The 20,678-nt window shown below is 41.4% G+C and overlaps 1 protein-coding gene across 8 annotated transcripts in view; it reads left to right on the top strand.

The window, feature by feature from the left end:
• LOC139761054 (echinoderm microtubule-associated protein-like 2) overlaps positions 1 to 20,678 on the top strand; it is a 240,706-nt gene that overhangs the window by 156,729 nt on the left and 63,299 nt on the right. For all 8 annotated transcript variants that reach the window (XM_071684832.1, XM_071684834.1, XM_071684833.1 and 5 more), the window contains 2 exons: positions 5,058 to 5,159; positions 17,071 to 17,175. In XM_071684832.1, coding sequence (XP_071540933.1) covers positions 5,058 to 5,159; positions 17,071 to 17,175 — 207 coding nt within the window. The remainder of the gene's footprint in view (positions 1 to 5,057; positions 5,160 to 17,070; positions 17,176 to 20,678) is intronic.

Below are 20,678 nucleotides of genomic sequence, written 5' to 3' on the forward strand. Positions count from 1 at the left end.
AGACTGGTTAGTTTGGGTGTGAATTTGAATGGAGAAAATTTAGAGGAAGCACTTTAGATACCTAGGGGTGGACATTGCAGTGAATGGTTCCATTCACCGTGGAAGATGAGGTGAGTCATGGGATGAGTGAGGAGTTGAAGGTTCTGGAAGCATAGAGGAATGTGCAAAAAGAGATCACTATCTGAGAGGGTGTAACTGGGTATGTTTGAAATTATAGTAATTTCAGCGGTGTTGGATGGATGTGAGGCATGGGCTGTAGATGAGAATCTACAGAAGAGAGTTAATGCAAAAAATGAAATGTTTGAGGATTGTGTTATGAGGAGGGTTGATAAGAGTATGCTTAAGAGAGCTGAAGAAGGTGGCTGAAATTGTTTGGACATGAAGAGAGAATGAGTGGTTAGAGGTAAACAAAGAGGGTATATGTGTCAAATGTGAAGGGGACAAGGAGAAGGGATAGACTGAATTATTTTAAAGGATGGAGTGGAAAAGGCTTTTAGTGCTCAGGGCTTGAATATGTAGGTGGGTGTAAGTTGTACTTGGGATAGAGTGTTTTGGAGTGATTCGTTATACAGGGAGTGACCTAGTGTCAGTGAACTGAACCAGGGCATATGAAGCAGTCATGGGAAATTACAGAAAGGTTAGTGGGGCCAGTTGTGGATTGGGGGCTAAGCATCTCTTTCTTTCTGAAATATAACCTCAGTAACATTATTGTACCATTGTTGTTTATTGTATATATTAATTTTTGAAAATGTTGGGTTGAAGGGCAAGTCTTGAGTACAATGGCTTAAGAGCATAAATTAAGAAGACTAAAAGATATATAGATTGATTAGTAATAGAGGCAATACTCAAAAGAAAAGTATGCATTGACTAAACAGGAGGTTAGCTTACAAACAGGAGCATTGTTTTAGTGCTGCCCTCCTTTGAGCATGTGTGTGGGTGTGTTCATGCATGCTTCATGCTCATGCTCTTCATTGGTTGTTTTAGAAATAGCTAGGATAGAAAAAACATTATTTTACCCACTTATCGTGTCATAGAAGATTAAGATTTCTGCATGTATCATCATGCACACATGCAGGCAGACCAACGTATTATCCATGTATCTTTTGAAAGAGTACCGGTAAAAAGCATTTGATGTTTAGATGTGTTTGTGGAAGGTCCTGCTTTGCCCATCTTGTTCATAATACAAGAAGGGTGTTCACATGTACAAAGAGAGAGGCAGAGAAAGATTAGACAAATTTTCTCTTTTATGTTGTGTATATGTATCTTTTCTTGCAATTTCATCAGGTTACTACTTGCAGAAGCTTTCTTTGCATTTTATTACTAAGGCTATATAAGTATTGGAGTTGATATCTCCATGTTAAGGTGGTTAGAATGTAATTCTGCTTTTCTCAGAAAGTCATCTTGTGACCACTTTTTCTGATAGTTTGGTTTGACATTTTACTCTTGAGTTATGTTAATGATGATTTTCTTTTATCATTGAAATTATTTATTCAGAAAAAGAGCTTCTTTTGGATAGGGCAGTGTTTTTGGTGTAATTGTCTTTCTTCAGTTGTTCTTGTTGTTTAAAGGCATTTTTTTAGCTACTATTTAACCACATTTTAAGGGCCGAAATGTTCAAACATATTTGTAATGGCCTTTTATGTAGACAACACTGTTATATTAAAGTTTTTATACTAATAGAAGTGAAGGTATGTTTCTGTAAGATTTAGTGTTGTATGAGAATTTGTAACAGTTTTCAGGAATATTTAGTTATAGTTTAGGGTGATTAGAAAGGGTAGATTAGAAACGGTAGTGAGTGGTGGGTTGAAGAAATAAAGTTGTTAGTTAAAGAGAAGAGAGGGGCATTTGGACAATACTTACAAGGAAGGAGTGCAATGACTGGGAGATGTATAAGAGAAAGTGGCAGGAGGTCAAGAGGAAGGTACAGGGATTGAAAGAGTGGGCAAATGAGAGCTGGGGTTAGAGAGTATCATCAAACTTTAGAGAGAATGAATAGATGTTTTGGAAAGAGGTAGATAATGTGTGTAAGACAAGAGAACAAATGGGAACATTGGTGAAGGGGGCAAGGAGGGAAGTAATGACAGGTAGGGATGAAGTGAGGGGGAGATGGAGTGAGTATTTGGAAGGTTTGTTGAATGTGTGATGATAGAGTGGCAGATATAGGGTGTTTTGGTTAGGGTGGTGTGTGAAGTGAGGGTCAGGGAGAATGGTTTGGTCAATAGAGAAGAGGTAGTGAAAGCATTGTGGAAGATGAAATCCAGCAAGGCAGCAGGTTTGGATGGTATTGCAGTAAAATTGATTGAGGTGGGATGACTGTGTTGTTGATTGGATGGTAAGGATATTCACTGTATGTATGGATCATGGTGAAGTGCCTGAGGATTGGCAGAATGCATGCATAGTACCATTGTACAAAGACAAAGGGGATAAAGGTGAGTGTTCAAATTACAGAGGCATAAGTTTGTTGAGTATTCCTGGGAAATTATATGGGAGGGTATTGATTGAGAGGGTGAAGGCATGTACAGGGCATGAGATTGGGGAAAAGCAGTGTGGTTTCAGAATTGGTAGAGGATGTGTGGATCAGGTGTTTGCTTTGAAGAATGTTGTGAGAAATACAGATAGATTTGTATGTAGCATTTATGGATCTGGAAAAGGCTTATGATACGGTTGATAGAGATGCTTTGTGGAAGGTCTTGAAAGTATATGGTGTTGGAGGTAAGCTGCTAGAAGCAGAGGAAAAACTTTACCAGGGATATAAGGTATGTGTATGAGAAGGAAGAGAGGAGAGTAATTGGTTCCCAGTGAAGGTTGGTTTGCAGCAAGGATATGTGATATCCCCATGGTTGGTTAGAGAGAAGGGCAAGTATGCAGTCTGTGGGGAATGAGAAAGTCTAGGAAGTGAGTCAGTCATTGTTTGCCGATGAAACAGCTCTGGTGGCTGATTCATGGGAGAAACTGCAGAAGTTGATGACTGAGTTTGGAAAAGTGTATGAAAGAAGAAAGTTAAGAATGATTGTGAATAAGAGCAAGCTTATTATGTTCAGTAGGGTTGAGGGGCAAGTAAACTTGGATGTAAATTTGAATGGAGAAAAATTGGAGGAAGTGAAATATTTTAGATATCTGGGAGTGGACTTACCAGCGAGTGGAACCATGGAAGCGGAAATGAGTCACAGGGTGGGGAAGTGGGTAAAGGTTTTGGGAGCGATGAAGAATGCGTGGAAGTTGAGAACGTAATCTTGGAGAGCAAAAATGGGTATATGTGCAGGAATAGTATTTCCAACAATGTTATATGGGTGCAAGGCATAGGCTATAGATAGTGTTTTATTGGAGGAGAGTGGATGTATTAGAAATGAAATATTTGAGGACAGTATGTGGTGAGAGATGGTTTGATCGAGTAAGTAAGGAAAGGGTAAGAGAGATGTGTGGAAATAAAAGGATTGTGGTTGAGATAGCAGAAGAGGGTGTGTTGAAATGGTTTGGACATAAAGGAGAGAATGAGTGAGGAAAGATTGACAAAGAGGATATATGTGTCAGAGGTGGAGAGAACAAGAAGCAGGAGACGAAATTGGAGATGGAAGGATGGAGTGAAAAAGCTTTGAGTGATTGGGGATTGAACATACAGGAGGGTGAAAGGCATGCAAGGAACAGAGTGAATTGGATCGATATGGTATACCAGGGTTGAGGTGCTGTCAATGTATTGAACCAGGGGATGTGAAGCATCTAGGATAAACCATGGAAAGGTCTGTGGGGCCTGGATGTGGAAAGGGAGCTGTGTTTTCAGTGCATTTCACATGACAGCTAGAGACTGAGTGTGAATGAATGTGGCCTTTCTTGTCTTTTCCTGGCACTACCTTGCTGGAGGGGGGGAGGGTGCTATTTCATGTGTGGAGGGGTGGCAATGGGGATGGATGAAGACAGCACATATGAATATGTACATTTTTTTTTTTTTTTTTGCTTTTTGCTTTGTCGCTGTCTCCCGCGTTTGCGAGGTAGTGCAAGGAAACAGACGAAAGAAAATGGCCCAACCCACCCCCATATACATGTATATACATACGTCCACACACGCAAATATACATACCTACACAGCTTTCCATGGTTTACCCCAGATGCTTCACATGCCCAGATTCAATCCACTGGCAGCACGTCAACCCCGGTATACCACATCGATCCAATTCACTCTATTCCTTGCCCTCCTTTCACCCTCCTGCATGTTCAGGCCCCGATCACACAAAATCTTTTTCACTCCATCTTTCCACCTCCAATTTGGTCTCCCACTTCTCCTCGTTCCCTCCACCTCCGACACATATATCCTCTTGGTCAATCTTTCCTCACTCATTCTCTCCATGTGCCCAAACCATTTCAAAACACCCTCTTCTGCTCTCTTAACCACGCTCTTTTTATTTCCACACATCTCTCTTACCCTTACGTTACTTACTCGATCAAACCACCTCACACCACACATTGTCCTCAAACATCTCATTTCCAGCACATCCATCCTCCTGCGCACAACTCTATCCATAGCCCACGCCTCGCAACCGTACAACAAATATGTACATATATATATATATATATATATATATATATATATATATATATATATATATATATATATATATTATATATATATATATATATATATATATATATATATATATATATATATATATATATATATATATGTCTAAGTATGTATATGTTGAAATGTATATTATGTATATGCGCGTGTATGGGCGTTTACGTATATGCATATGTACTTGAGTGGGTTGGGCCTTTCCTCCTCTGTTTCCTGTTGCTGCCTCGCTGACACAGGAAACGGCGATCAAGTATGATAGAATAAGTATGATAATGTTTAGGGTAAAGGTAACTTTGAATTAGGATCAGTATCTTTTTTATCATTGTGATCTGTATCTTTATTATTGAGAAATTTAGATATTTTGTCATCCCAATAAGAGTACAGATTCTTTAAACACTATGATCTGTCATATTGGAAATAATTGATTTGAAATTCGTCTTTTTATTTTGCAATACCTTTATCTCATTCCCATGTTGCTTCACTTCAGCCACACATCCGCATCTGGGATAGCGTGAGTCTTAATACTCTTCACATTATTGGAATCAGTGACATCGAGAGATCTGTGGCATGTCTTGCATTCTCCAAGGCAGTAAGTAGATACTTTATCTTATAATATGATATTGTATAAATCTTTCAAAGTTATTTAACGTTTTCAAAACTAATATGGTTTTATAGTTAAGGAATTGTCAAGAGAACTTAGATTTTTGTTACTTATCACTTTTACAGTGTAATTTGATTAATACCTATATTATTTGCTGATTTAAGGAAAAAATTTGATAATTTTACAGTGATCATGAGTGAATATACTTTTCTATTTAGTGTTACTTATTGCCTTGAAATTTTTGTGTGTTGTGTGTGTGGTTCAGGGTTTTCAACCTTTCCTTGGTCAAGGAACCATGTAAGCAATATATGTTTTCTGAAATCCTAATCTCACACTGCACTTTCCCCTTCTTTCTGAAACATGATTATGAAAAATTAAGTAAACATATTGTTGCAATCTTTAAAAGAGCTTCACATGTAAATTATGAACTTCTGGGCTTTTTTAAGTTTGTTTTGATTATTACAGAATTTCACAGAACCGTTGAGTGATGCTTACTAAACCCTTGGGTTGTGGGGAACCTGTATTAAAATTATTATTATTATTATTGTTTCCTTATTATCTGTTTCCTTGCGCTACCTCGCAAACGCGGGAGACAGCGACAAAGCAAATAAAAAAAAAAGAAAAAAATTATTGTTTTGCTTTGTCGCTGTCTCCCGCGTTTGCGAGGTAGTGCAAGGAAACAGACGAAAGAAATGGCCCAACCCACCCCCATACACATGTATATACAAATACATCCACTTACGCAAATATACATACCCATACATCTCAATGTACATATATATATATATACACACACAGACACATACATATATACACATGCACACAATTCACACTGTCTGCCTTTATTCATTCCCATCGCCACCTCGCCACACATGGAATAACATCCCCCTCCCACCTCATGTGTGCGAGGTAGGGCTAGGAAAAGAACAAAGGCCCTATTCGTTCACACTCAGTCTCTAGCTGTCATGCAATAATGCCCAAAACCACAGCTCCCTTTCCACATCCAGGCCCCACAGAACTTTCCATGGTTTACCCCAGACGCTTCACATGCCCTGATTCAATCCATTGACAGCACGTTGACCCCGGTATACCACATCGATCCAATTTACTCTATTCCTTGTACGCCTTTCACCCTCCTGCATGTTCAGGCCCCGATCACTCAAAATCTTTTTCATTCCATCTTTCCACCTCCAATTTGGTCTCCCACTTCTCCTTGTTCCCTCCACCTCCGAAACATATATCCTCTTGGTCAATTTTTCCTCACTCATTCTCTCCATGTGCCCAAACCATTTCAAAACACCCTCTTCTGCTCTCTCAACCACGCTCTTTTTATTTCCACACATCTCTCTTACCCTTACATTACTTACTCGATCAAACCACCTCACACCACATATTGTCCTCAAACATCTTATTTACAGCACATCCACCCTCCTGCGCACAACTCTATCCATAGCCCATGCCTCGCAACCATACAGCATTGTTGGAACCACTATTCCTTCAAACATAGCCATTTTTACTTTCGGAGATAATGTTCTCGACTTCCACACATTCTTCAAGGCTCCCAGGATTTCCCCCCCCTCCCCCACCCTATGATTCACTTCCGCTTCCATGGTTCCATCCGCTGCCGTATCCACTCCCAGATATCTAAAACACTTTACTTCCTCCAGTTTTTCTCCATTCATACTTACCTCCCAGTTGACTTGACCCTCAACCCTACTGTACCTAATAACCTTGCTCTTATTCACATTTACTCTTAACTTTCTTCTTTCACACAAATTACCAAACTCAGTCACCAGCTTCTGCAGTTTCTCACATTATCATCAGTGAACAACAACTGACACACTTCCCAAGCTCTCTCATCCCCAACAGACTTCATACTTGCCCCTCTTTCCAAAACTCTTGCATTCACCTACCAAACAACCCCATCCATAAACAAATTAAACAACCATGGAGACATCACACACCCCTGCCACAGACCTACATTCACTGAGAACCAATCACTTTCCTCTCTTCCTACACGTACACATGCCTTACATCCTCGATAAAAACTTTTCACTGCTTCTAACAACTTGCCTCACACACCATATATTCTTAGTACCTTCCACAGAGCATCTCTATTAACTCTATCATTTGCCTTCTCCAGATCCATAAATGCTACATACAAATCCATTTGCTTTTCTAAGTATTTCTCACAAACATTCTTCAAAGCAAACACCTGATCCACACATCCTCTACCACTTCTGAAACCACACTGCTCTTCCCCAATCTGGTGCTCTATACATGCCTTCACCCTCTCAATCAATACCCTCCCATATGATTTACCAGGAATACTCAACAAACTTATGGCTCTGTAATTTTAGCACTCACTCTTATCCCCTTTGCCTTTGTACAGTGGCACTATGCACGCATTCAGCCAATCCTCAGGCACCTCACCATGAATCATACATGCATTAAATAACCTTACCAACCAGTCAACAATACAGTCATCCCCTTTTTTAATAAATTCCACAGCAATACCATCCAAACCTGCTGCCTTGCCGGCTTTTTTCCGCAAAGGTGCAACTGGAGGGATGTCTGATCATTATCTTGTGGAGGCGAAGGTGAAGATTTGTAGAGGTTTTCAGAAAAGAAGAGAGAATGTTGGGATGAAGAGAGTGGTGAGAGTAAGTGAGCTTGGGAAGGAGACTTGTGTGAGGAAGTACTAAGAGAGACTGAATACAGAATGGAAAAAAGGTGAAAACAAAGGATGTAAGAGGAGTGGGGGAGGAATGGGATGTATTTAGGGATGCAGTGATGGCATGCACAAAAGATGCTTGTGGCATGTGAAGCGTGGGAGGTGGGCAGATTAGAAAGGGTAGTGAGTGGTGGGATGAAGAAGTAAGATTGTTAGTGAAAGAGAAGAGAGAGGCATTTGGACGATTTTTGCAGGGAAATAATGCAAATGAGTGGGAGATGTATAAAAGAAAGAGGTAGGAGGTCAAGAGGAAGATGCAATAGGTGAAAAAGAGGGCAAATGAGAGTTGGGGTGAGAGAGTATCATTTAATTTTAGGGAGAATAAAAAGATGTTTTGGAAGGAGGTAAATAAAGTGTATAAGACACGGGAACAACTGGGAACTTCAGTGAAGGGGGCTAATGGGGAGGTGATAACAATTAGTGGTGATGTGAGAAGGAGATGGAGTGAGTATTTTGAAGGTTTGTTGAATGTGTTTGATGATAGAGTGGCAGATATACGGTGTTTTGGTCGAGGTGGTGTGCAAAGTGAGAGGGTTAGGGAAAATGATTTGGTAAACAGAGTAGAGGTAGTAAAAGCTTTGCGGAAGATGAAAGCCGGCAAGGCAGCAGGTTTGGGTGGTATTGCAGTGGAATTTATTAAAAAAGGGGATGACTGTATTGTTGACTGGTTGGTAAGGTTATTTAATGTATGTATGATTCATGGTGAGGTGCCTGAAGATTGGCGGAATCCTTGAATAGTGCCACTGTACAAAGGCAAGGGGATAAGAGTGAGTGCTCAAATTACAAAGGTATAAGTTTGATGAGTATTCCTGGTAAATTTGGTTTGGGTGGTATTGCAGTGGAATTTATTAAAAAAGGGGATGACTGTATTGTTGATTGGTTGGTAAGGTTATTTAATGTATGTATGATTCGTGGTGAGGTGCCTGAAGATTGGCGGAATCCTTGAATAGTGCCACTGTACAAAGGCAAGGGGGATAAGAGTGAGTGCTCAAATTACAAAGGTATAAGTTTGATGAGTATTCCTGGTAAATTATATGGGAGGGTATTGATTGAGAGGGTGAAGGCATGTACAGAGCATCAGATTGGGGAAGAGCAGTGTGGTTTCAGAAGTGGTAGAGGATGTGTGGATCAGGTGTTTGCTTTGAAGAATGTATATGAGAAATACTTAGAAAAGGAAATGGATTTGTATGTAGCATTTATTGATCTGGAGAAGGCATATGATAGAGTTGATAGAGATGCTCTGTGGAAGGTACTAAGAATATATGGTGTGGGAGGCAAGTTTTTAGAAGGTGTGAAAAGTTTTTATCGAGGATGTAAGGCATGTGTACGTGTAGGAAGAAAGGAAAGTGATTGGTTCTCTGTGAATGTAGGTTTGCAGCAGGGGTGTGTGATGTCTCCAGGGAATATATATATATATATATATATATATATATATATATATATATATATATATATATATATATATATATATATATATATATATATTTTTTTTTCTTTTTTTTTTGCCGCTGTCTCCCGCATTTGCGTGGTAGCGCAAGGAAACAGACGAAAGAAATGGCCCAACCCACCCCCATACACATGTATATACATACATCCACACACGCAAATATACATACCTACACAGCTTTCATGGTTTTTCATTGGTTTACCCCAGACGCTTCACATGCCCTGATTCAATCCACTGACAGCACATCAACCCTGGTATACCACATCGATCCAATTCACTCTATTCCTTGCCCTCCTTTCACCCTCCTGCATGTTCAGGCCCTGATCACACAAAATCTTTTTCACTCCATCTTTCCACCTCCAATTTGGTCTCCCACTTCTCCTCGTTCCCTCCACCTCTGACACATATATCCTCTTGGTCAATCTTTCCTCACTCATTCTCTCCATGTGCCCAAACCATTTCAAAACACCCTCTTCTGCTCTCTCAACCATGCTCTTTTTATTTCCACACATCTCTCTTACCCTTACGTTACTTACTCGATCAAACCACCTCACACCACACATTGTCCTCAAACATCTCATTTCCAGCACATCCATCCTCCTGCGCACAACTCTATCCATAGCCCACGCCACGCAACCATACAACATTGTTGGAACCACTATTCCTTCAAACATACCCATTTTTGCTTTCCGAGATAATGTTCTCGACTTCCACACATTCTTTAAGGCTCCCAGGATTTTCGCCCCCTCCCCCACCCTATGATCCACTTCCGCTTCCATGGTTCCATCCGCTGCCAGATCCACTCCCAGATATCTAAAACACTTTACTTCCTCCAGTTTTTCTCCATTCAAACTTACCTCCCAATTGACTTGACCCTCAACCCTACTGTACCTAATAACCTTGATCTTATTCACATTTACTCTTAACTTTCTTCTTTCACACACTTTACCAAACTCAGTCACCAGCTTCTGCAGTTTGTCACATGCATCAGCAACCAGCGCTGTATCATCAGCGAACAACAACTGACTCACTTCCCAAGCTCTCTCATCCCCAACAGACTTCATACTTGCCCCTCTTTCCAAAACTCTTGCAATCACCTCCCTAACAACCCCATCCATAAACAAATTAAACAACCATGGAGACATCACACACCCCTGCCGCAAACCTACATTCACTGAGAACCAATCACTTTCCTCTCTTCCTACACGTACACATGCCTTACATCCTCGATAAAAACTTTTCACTGCTTCTAACAACTTGCCTCCCACACCATATATTCTTAATACCTTCCACAGAGCATCTCTATCAACTCTCTCATATGCCTTCTCCAGATCAATAAATACTACATACAAATCCATTTACTTTTCTAAGTATTTCTCATATACATTCTTCAAAGCAAACACCTGATCCACACATCCTCTACCACTTCTGAAACCACACTGCTCTTCCCCAATCTGATGCTCTGTACATGCCTTCACCCTCTCAGTCAATACCCTCCCATATAATTTACCAGGAATACTCAGCAAACTTATACCTCTGTAATTTGAGCACTCACTCTTATCCCCTTTGCCTTTGTACAATGGCACTATGCACGCATTCCGCCAATCCTCAGGCACCTCACCATGAGTCATACATACATTAAATAACCTTACCAACCAGTCAATAATACAGTCATCCCCTTTTTTAATAAATTCCACTGCAATACCATTCAAACCTGCTGCCTTGCCGGCTTTCATCTTTCGCAAAGCTTTTATTACCTCTTCTCTGTTTACCAAATCATTTTCCCTAACCCTCTCACTTTGCACACACCAAACACCTCCACCCAAAACACCACTAAATACTCTGCCACTCTATCATCAACACACATTTCAACATAACCCTTCAAAAATATTCCTACCTCCATGCTCCATTCTCACTTCACCCACCTCAACCTTTCAAATAACACCTCCCCATTTTCATGCCCTTTCCACACTGACCCCCCCCATCTTACTCCATGTCCACCTTCCATTCTCTCTTTCCTTACTCCTGACCTCACACTATCACCACTACACACCAACCCCATAACATTTCCATTACTTATTCCTTCCTCCTATCTCCCCTCCTGCATTTCCTCACGCAAGCCGATACACAATCTTTCTTCACTCCATCTTCATACCATGTTCCTTCTCTCCCCACTCCGCAATATATCTCTTTCACATCTTTCCTTTCACTCACTTGACCTTCACATGCCTACCATTCAATTTCCACCTGAAACGCAAAAGTCACCCCCTCTGTCTGACTACTCCCATCAACCCATCCATGCTCATTCACTCTATTCCTTGCCCTCCTTTCACCCTCTCGTTAGCCCCGATCACACCACACAATCTTTTTCACTCCATCTTTCCACCTCCGATTTGGTCTCCCTCTTCTCCTCGTTCCCTCCACCTCCGACACATATATCCTCTTGGTCAATCTTTCCTCACTCATTCTCTCCATGTGCCCAAACCACTTCAAAGCACCCTCTTCTGCTCTCTCAACCATGCTCTTTTTATTTCCACACATCTCTCTTACCCTTACGTTACTCACTCGATCAAACCACCTCACACCACACATTGTCCTCAAACATCTCATTTCCAGCACATCCATCCTCCTGCGCACAACTCTATCCATAGCCCACGCCTCGCAACCATACAACATTGTTGGAACCACTATTCCTTCAAACATACCCATTTTTGCTTTCCGAGATAATGTTCTCGACTTCCACACATTCTTCAAGGCCCCCAGAATTTTCGCCCCCTCCCCCACCCTATGATCCACTTCCGCTTCCATGGTTCCATCCGCTGCCAGATCCACTCCCAGATATCTAAAACACTTCACTTCCTCCAGTTTTTCTCCATTCAAACTCACCTCCCAATTGACTTGACCCTCAACCCTACTGTACCTAATAACCTTGCTCTTATTCACATTCACTCTCAACTTTCTTTTTTTTTTTTTCATACTATTGGCCCAACCCACCCCCATACACATGTATATACATACGTCCACACACGCAAATATACATACCTACACAGCTTTTCATGGTTTACCCCAGACGCTTCACATGCCCTGATTCAATCCACTGACAGCATGTCAACCCCGGTATACCACATCGCTCCAATTCACTCTATTCCTTGCCCTCCTTTCACCCTCCTGCATGTTCAGGCCCCGATCACACAAAATCTTTTTCACTCCATCTTTCCACCTCCAATTATATATATTTTTTTTTTTTTTTTTATACTTTGTCGCTGTCTCCCGCGTTTGCGAGGCAGCGCAAGGAAACAGACGAAAGAAATGGCCCAACCCCCCCCCCATACACATGTACATACGTCCACACACGCAAATATACATACCTACACAGCTTTCCATGGTTTACCCCAGACGCTTCACATGCCTTGATTCAATCCACTGACAGCACGTCAACCCCTGTATACCACATCGCTCCAATTCACTCTATTCCTTGTCCTCCTTTCACCCTCCTGCATGTTCAGGCCCCGATCACACAAAATCTTTTTCACTCCATCTTTCCACCTCCAATTTGGTCTCCCTCTTCTCCTCGTTCCCTCCACCTCCGACACATATATCCTCTTGGTCAATCTTTCCTCACTCATTCTCTCCATGTGCCCAAACCATTTCAAAACACCCTCTTCTGCTCTCTCAACCACGCTCTTTTTATTTCCACACATCTCTCTTACCCTTACTGTTACTTACTCGATCAAACCACCTCACACCACACATTGTCCTCAAACATCTCATTTCCAGCACATCCATCCTCCTGCGCACATCTCTATCCATAGCCCACGCCTCGCAACCATACAACATTGTTGGAACCACTATTCCTTCAAACATACCCATTTTTGCTTTCCGAGATAATGTTCTCGACTTCCACACATTTTTCAAGGCTCCCAAAATTTTCGCCCCCTCCCCCACCCTATGATCCACTTCCGCTTCCATGGTTCCATCCGCTGACAGATCCACTCCCAGATATCTAAAACACTTCACTTCCTCCAGTTTTTCTCCATTCAAACTCACCTCCCAATTGACTTGACCCTCACCCCTACTGTACCTAATAACCTTGCTCTTATTCACATTTACTCTTAACTTTCTTCTTCCACACACTTTACCAAACTCAGTCACCAGCTTCTGCAGTTTCTCACATGAATCAGCCACCAGCGCTGTATCATCAGCGAACAACAACTGACTCACTTCCCAAGCTCTCTCATCCCCAACAGACTTCATACTTGCCCCTCTTTCCAGGACTCTTGCATTTACCTCCCTAACAACCCCATCCATAAACAAATTAAACAACCATGGAGACATCACACACCCCTGCCGCAAACCTACATTCACTGAGAACCAATCACTTTCCTCTCTTCCTACACGTACACATGCCTTACATCCTCGATAAAAGCTTTTCACTGCTTCTAACAACTTGCCTCCCACACCATATATTCTTAATACCTTCCACAGAGCATCTCTATCAACTCTATCATATGCCTTCTCCAGATCCATAAATGCTACATACAAATCCATTTGCTTTTCTAAGTATTTCTCACATACATTCTTCAAAGCAAACACCTGATCCACACATCCTCTACCACTTCTGAAACCGCACTGCTCTTCCCCAATCTGATGCTCTGTACATGCCTTCACCCTCTCAATCAATACCCTCCCATATAATTTACCAGGAATACTCAACAAACTTATACCTCTGTAATTTGAGCACTCACTCTTATCCCCTTTGCCTTTGTACAATGGCACTATGCACGCATTCCGCCAATCCTCAGGCACCTCACCATGAGTCATACATACATTAAATAACCTTACCAACCAGTCAACAATACAGTCACCCCCCTTTTTAATAAATTCCACTGCAATACCATCCAAACCTGCTGCCTTGCCGGCTTTCATCTTCCGCAAAGCTTTTACTACCTCTTCTCTGTTTACCAAATCATTTTCCCTAACCCTCTCACTTTGCACACCACCTCGACCAAAACACCCTATATCTGCCACTCTGTCATCAGACACATTCAACAAACCTTCAAAATACTCACTCCATCTCCTTCTCACATCACCACTACTTGTTATCACCTCCCCATTTACGCCCTTCACTGAAGTTCCCATTTGCTCCCTTGTCTTACGCACCCTATTTACCTCCTTCCAGAACATCTTTTTATTCTCCCTAAAATTTACTGATAGTCTCTCACCCCAACTCTCATTATATATATATATATATATATATATATATATATATATATATATATATATATATATATATATATATATATTTTTTTTTTAAACTTCGCCATTTTCCGCATTAGCGATGTAGGGTTAAGAACAGAGGACTGGGCCTTTTTTGGAATATCCTCACCTGGCCCCCTCTGTTCCTTCTTTTGGAAAATTAAAAAAAAAAAAAAAACGAGAGGGGAGGATTTCCGCCCCCCCGCTCCCTCCCCTTTTAGTTGCCTTTTACGACACGCAGGGAATACGTGGGAAGTTTTCTTAATCCCCTATCCCCAGGGATAATATATATATATATATATATATATATATATATATATATATATATATATATATTTTTTTTTTTTTTTTTTTATACTTTGTCGCTGTCTCCCGCGTTTGCGAGGTAGCGCAAGGAAACAGACGAAAGAAATGGCCCAACCCCCCACCCATACACATGTATATACATACATCCACACACGCAAATATACATACCTACACAGCTTTCCATGGTTTACCCCAGACGCTTCACATGCCTTGATTCAATCCACTGACAGCACGTCAACCCCGGTATACCACATCGCTCCAATTCACTCTATTCCTTGCCCTCCTTTCACCCTCCTGCATGTTCAGGCCCCGATCACACAAAATCTTTTTCACTCCATCTTTCCACCTCCAATTTGGTCTCCCTCTTCTCCTTGCTCCCTCCACCTCCGACACATATATCCTCTTGGTCAATCTTTCCTCACTCATCCTCTCCATGTGCCCAAACCACTTCAAAACACCCTCTTCTGCTCTCTCAACCACGCTCTTTTTATTTCCACACATCTCTCTTACCCTTACATTACTCACTCGATCAAACCACCTCACACCACACATTGTCCTCAAACATCTCATTTCCAGCACATCCATCCTCCTGCGCACAACTCTATCCATAGCCCACGCCTCGCAACCATACAACATTGTTGGAACCACTATTCCTTCAAACATACCCATTTTTGCTTTCCGAGATAATGTTCTCGACTTCCACACATTCTTCAAGGCCCCCAGAATTTTCACCCCCTCCCCCAGCCTATGATCCACTTCCGCTTCCATGGTTCCATCCGCTGCCAGATCCACTCCCAGACATCTAAAACACTTCACTTCCTCCAGTTTTTCTCCGTTCAAACTCACCTCCCAATTGACTTGACCCTCAACCCTACTGTACCTAATATCCTTGCTCTTATTCACATTTACTCTTAACTTTCTTCTTCCACACACTTTACCAAACTCAGTCACCAGCTTCTGCAGTTTCTCACATGAATCAGCCACCAGCGCTGTATCATCAGCGAACAACAACTGACTCACTTCCCAAGCTCTCTCATCCCCAACAGACTTCATACTTGCCCCTCTTTCCAAAACTCTTGCATTTACCTCCCTAACAACCCCATCCATAAACAAATTAAACAACCATGGAGACATCACACACCCCTGCCGCAAACCTACATTCACTGAGAACCAATCACTTTCCTCTCTTCCTACACGTACACATGCCTTACATCCTCGATAAAAACTTTTCACTGCTTCTAACAACTTTCCTCCCACCCCATATATTCTTAATACCTTCCACAGAGCATCTCTATCAACTCTATCATATGCCTTCTCCAGATCCATAAATGCTACATACAAATCCATTTGCTTTTCTAAGTATTTCTCACATACATTCTTCAAAGCAAACACCTGATCCACACATCCTCTACCACTTCTGAAACCACACTGCTCTTCCCCAATCTGATGCTCTGTACATGCCTTCACCCTCTCAATCAATACCCTCCCATATAATTTACCAGGAATACTCAACAAACTTATACCTCTGTAATTTGAGCACTCACTCTTATCCCCTTTGCCTTTGTACAATGGCACTATGCACGCATTCCGCCAATCCTCAGGCACCTCACCATGAGTCATACATACATTAAATAACCTTACCAACCAGTCAACAATACAGTCACCCCCTTTTTTAATAAATTCCACTGCAATACCATCCAAACTTGCTGCCTTGCCGGCTTTCATCTTCCGCAAAGCTTTCACTACCTCTTCTCTGTTTACCAAATCATTTTCCCTAATGAATAATGTAAGAAATAATTTAGAAAATTGAAACTTCTAGCTGGAAATGAAATGAAGAATGAATGTCACATAATGGGACAACCTCTGGCTGTGGAAAAGGGAAATGTATAATTTATTTACACAAACGTCAATAGTAGTTTTCATCAATTTAATCACTGTATCATACTGCCTGGTCCACTTCTTCTCTTATCATGAAACTGGGATATTGGCTTATTATGTATTAAAATACACTATATTATAATTTTGATATCCAGAGCATGATGGTTTTAAGTTTTAAACTTTTAAAATGTTTGAGTGTAGAGGAAGGAAAACAAACATGAATAATTCAGCAATTTGAAAGAAGTAGAAACATGTAAAGACTTATCTCTTTCTTTCAGGATGGTGGAAGTTTGTTAGTGGCTGTAGATGAAGCTCCAGACCACAATATGTCTGTGTGGGACTGGTCCAGGGGTGAACGTGGTTACAAACTGTTAGAAACTAAGGTTTGTGTGAAAATTATTCTCTGTACACACCTCGGCTCAATATACTCTAGGTTTAAGATATAGAGAGAGAGACCAAGAAATTTAACACAGTGGTGAATCTTGCTATATAGTGATACCATATCTATGTAAGTAAAGTGTTAAGGGCTTTGGAGTAAGTATTTTGAAGGTGTGTTGAATGTTGAAGATGTACGTTGTTTTGGTCGGGGTGGTATGTGAAGTGAGAGGGTCAGGGAGAATGGTTTGGGTAAGAGAGAAGAGGTTATGAAAGCTTTGCAGACGATGAATTCCGGCAAGGCGGCAGGTTTGCATGGTATTGCAGAAGAATTTATTAAGAAATGAGTTGACTGTCTTGTTGATTGGTTCGTAAGGATATCCACTGTATGTGTGGAACATGGTGAAGTGCCTGAGGATTTGCAGAATGCAAGCATAGTGCTATTGTACATATGCAGAGAGGATAAAGGTGAGTGTTCAAACTACAGAGGCATAAGTTTGTTGAGTATTCCTGGAAAATTATATGGGAGGGTATTGATTAATAGGGTGAAGGCATGTACAGAGCATCAGATTGGGAAAGAGCAGTGTGGTTTCAGAAGTGTTCGAGGATGTGTGGATCAGGTGTTTGCTTTGAAGAATGTAAGTTAGAAATATTTAGAAAAACAGATGGGTTTGTATGTAGTATTTATGGATCTGGAGAAGGCATGTGATAGGGTTGATAGAGATGTTTTGTGGAAGGTCTTAATAGTGTATGGTGTGGGAGTTAAACTGATAGATACAGTGAAAAGTTTTTATTAAGGATGTAAGGCAGTCTGTTGTGGATGAGAGGGCCTGGAAAGTGAGTCAGTTGTTGTTCGCCACTGATAAAGCGCTGGTGGCTGAATGTTAGTTAGAAATACTTAGAAAAACAGATGGGTATGTATGTAGTATTTATGGATCTGGAGAAGGCATATGATAGGGTTGATAGAGATGTTTTGTGGAAGGTCTTGATAGTATATGGTGTGGGAGGTAAGCTGATAGATACAATGAAAAATTTTTATCAAGGATGTATGGCAGTCTGTTTGGGATGAGAGGGCCTGGAAAGTGAGTCAGTTGTTGTTCGCCGATGATACAGTGCTGGTGGCTGATTTGGGTGAGAAACTGTAGAAGTTGGTGGCGTGAGTTTGGAAAAGTATGTGAAAGGAGAAAGTTAAGAGTAAATGTGAATAAGAGCAAGGTCATTAGGTTCAGCAGGGTTGAGGGACAAGTAAATTGGGATGTAAGTTTGAATGGAGAATAATTGAGGAAGTGAAGTGTTTTAGATATCTGGGAGTGGGCTTAGCAGTGGATGGAACCATGGAAGTGGAAATGAGTCACAGGGTGGGGAAGGGGGCTAAGGTTCTGGGGGCAATGAATAATGTGTGGAAGGAGAGAATGCTACCTCGTAGAGCAAAAATGGGTATGTTTGAAGGAATAGGATTTCCAACAATGTTATATGGTTGTGAGGCATAGGCTATAGATATGGTTTTATGGAGAAGAGTGGACATGTTAGAAATGAGATGTTTGAGGACAATATGTGGTGTGAGGTGGTTTGATCGAGTAAGTAATGAAAGGGTAAGAGAGATGTGTGGTAATAAAAAGAGTGTGGTTGAGAGAATAGAAGAGGTTGTGTTGAAATGGTTTGGTCACATGGAGAGAATGAGTGAGGAAAGATTGACAAAGACGATATGTGTGTTTGAGGTAGAGGGAACGAGGAGAAGCGGGATATCAAATTGGAGGTGGAAGGATGGAGTGAAAAGGATTTTGAGCAATTGGGGCTTGAACATACAAGAGGGTGAAAGGTGTGCAAGGAATAGAGTGAATTGGAACGATGTGGTATACCGGGGTCGACGTGCTGTCAGTGGATTGAACCAGGGCATGTGAGGCATGTGGTGGTAAACCATGGAAAGTTCTGTTGGGCCTGGATGTGGAAAGGGAGCTGTGTTCGATGCATTACACATGACAGCTAGAGACTGAGTGTGAAAGAGTGTGGCCTTTTTTGTCTTTTCCTGGTGCTGCCTCACGTGCACGTGGTGGTGGTGATGGTGGGAGTGGGATGCTATTTCATTTTTGGTGGGGTGGCGACAGCAATGGATGACTGCAGCAAGTATTAATATATACATGTGTATGTATGTATATGTTGAACTGTATAGGTATTTGTATGTGCATGTGTGGGTGTTTACGTATAGACATGGGTTGGGCCATTCTTTTGTCTGTTTCCTTGTGCTACCTCAATAATGCAGGAGATGGCAATTAAGTATAATAAATAAATGAAGATGTGCTGAAAACGGACTTATGATTGGGAATACCTGGTTTAAAAAGCGAGATATACATAAGTATACTTATGTAAGTAGGAGAGATGGCCAGAGAGCGTTATTGGATTACGTGTTAATTGACAGGCGCGCGAAAGAGAGACTTTTGGATGTTAATGTGCTGAGAGGTGCAACTGGAGGGATGTCTGATCATTATCTTGTGGAGGCTAAGGTGAAGATTTGTATGGGTTTTCAGAAAAGAAGAGTGAATGTTGGGGTGAAGAGGGTGGTGAGAGTAAGTGAGCTTGGGAAGGAGACTTGTGTGAGGAAGTACCAGGAGAGACTGAGTACAGAATGGAAAAAGGTGAGAACAATGGAAGTAAGGGGAGTGGGGGAGGAATGGGATGTATTTAGGGAATCAGTGATGGATTGCGCAAAAGATGCTTGTGGCATGAGAAGAGTGGGAGGTGGGTTGATTAGAAAGGGTGGTGAGTGGTGGGATGAAGAAGTAAGAGTATTAGTGAAAGAGAAGAGAGAGGCATTTGGACGATTTTTGCAGGGAAAAAATGCAGTTGAGTGGGAGACGTATAAAAGAAAGAGACAGGAGGTCAAGAGAAAGGTGCAAGAGGTGAAAAAAAGGGCAAATGAGAGTTGGGGTGAGAGAGTATCATTAAATTTTAGGGAGAATAAAAAGATGTTCTGGAAGGAGGTAAATAAAGTGCGTAAGACAAGGGAGCAAATGGGAACTTCAGTGAAGGGCGCAAATGGGGAGGTGATAACAAGTAGTGGTGATGTGAGAAGGAGATGGAGTGAGTATTTTGAAGGTTTGTTGAATGTGTTTGATGATAGAGTGGCAGATATAGGGTGTTTTGGTCGAGGTGGTGTGCAAAGTGAGAGGGTTAGGGAAAATGATTTGGTAAACAGAGAAGAGGTAGTAAAAGCTTTGCGGAAGATGAAAGCCAGCAAGGCAGCAGGTTTGGATGGTATTGCAGTGGAATTTATTAAAAAAGGGGGTGACTGTATTGTTGACTGGTTGGTAAGGTTATTTAATGTATGTATGACTCACGGTGAGGTGCCTGAGGATTGGCGGAATGCGTGCATAGTGCCATTGTACAAAGGCAAAGGGGATAAGAGTGAGTGCTCAAATTACAGAGGTATAAGTTTGTTGAGTATTCCTGGTAAATTATATGGGAGGGTATTGATTGAGAGGGTGAAGGCATGTACAGAGCATCAGATTGGGGA

The sequence above is a fragment of the Panulirus ornatus genome, chromosome 39, assembly GCF_036320965.1.
Source record: "Panulirus ornatus isolate Po-2019 chromosome 39, ASM3632096v1, whole genome shotgun sequence".
Lineage (NCBI taxonomy): Eukaryota > Metazoa > Arthropoda > Malacostraca > Decapoda > Palinuridae > Panulirus > Panulirus ornatus.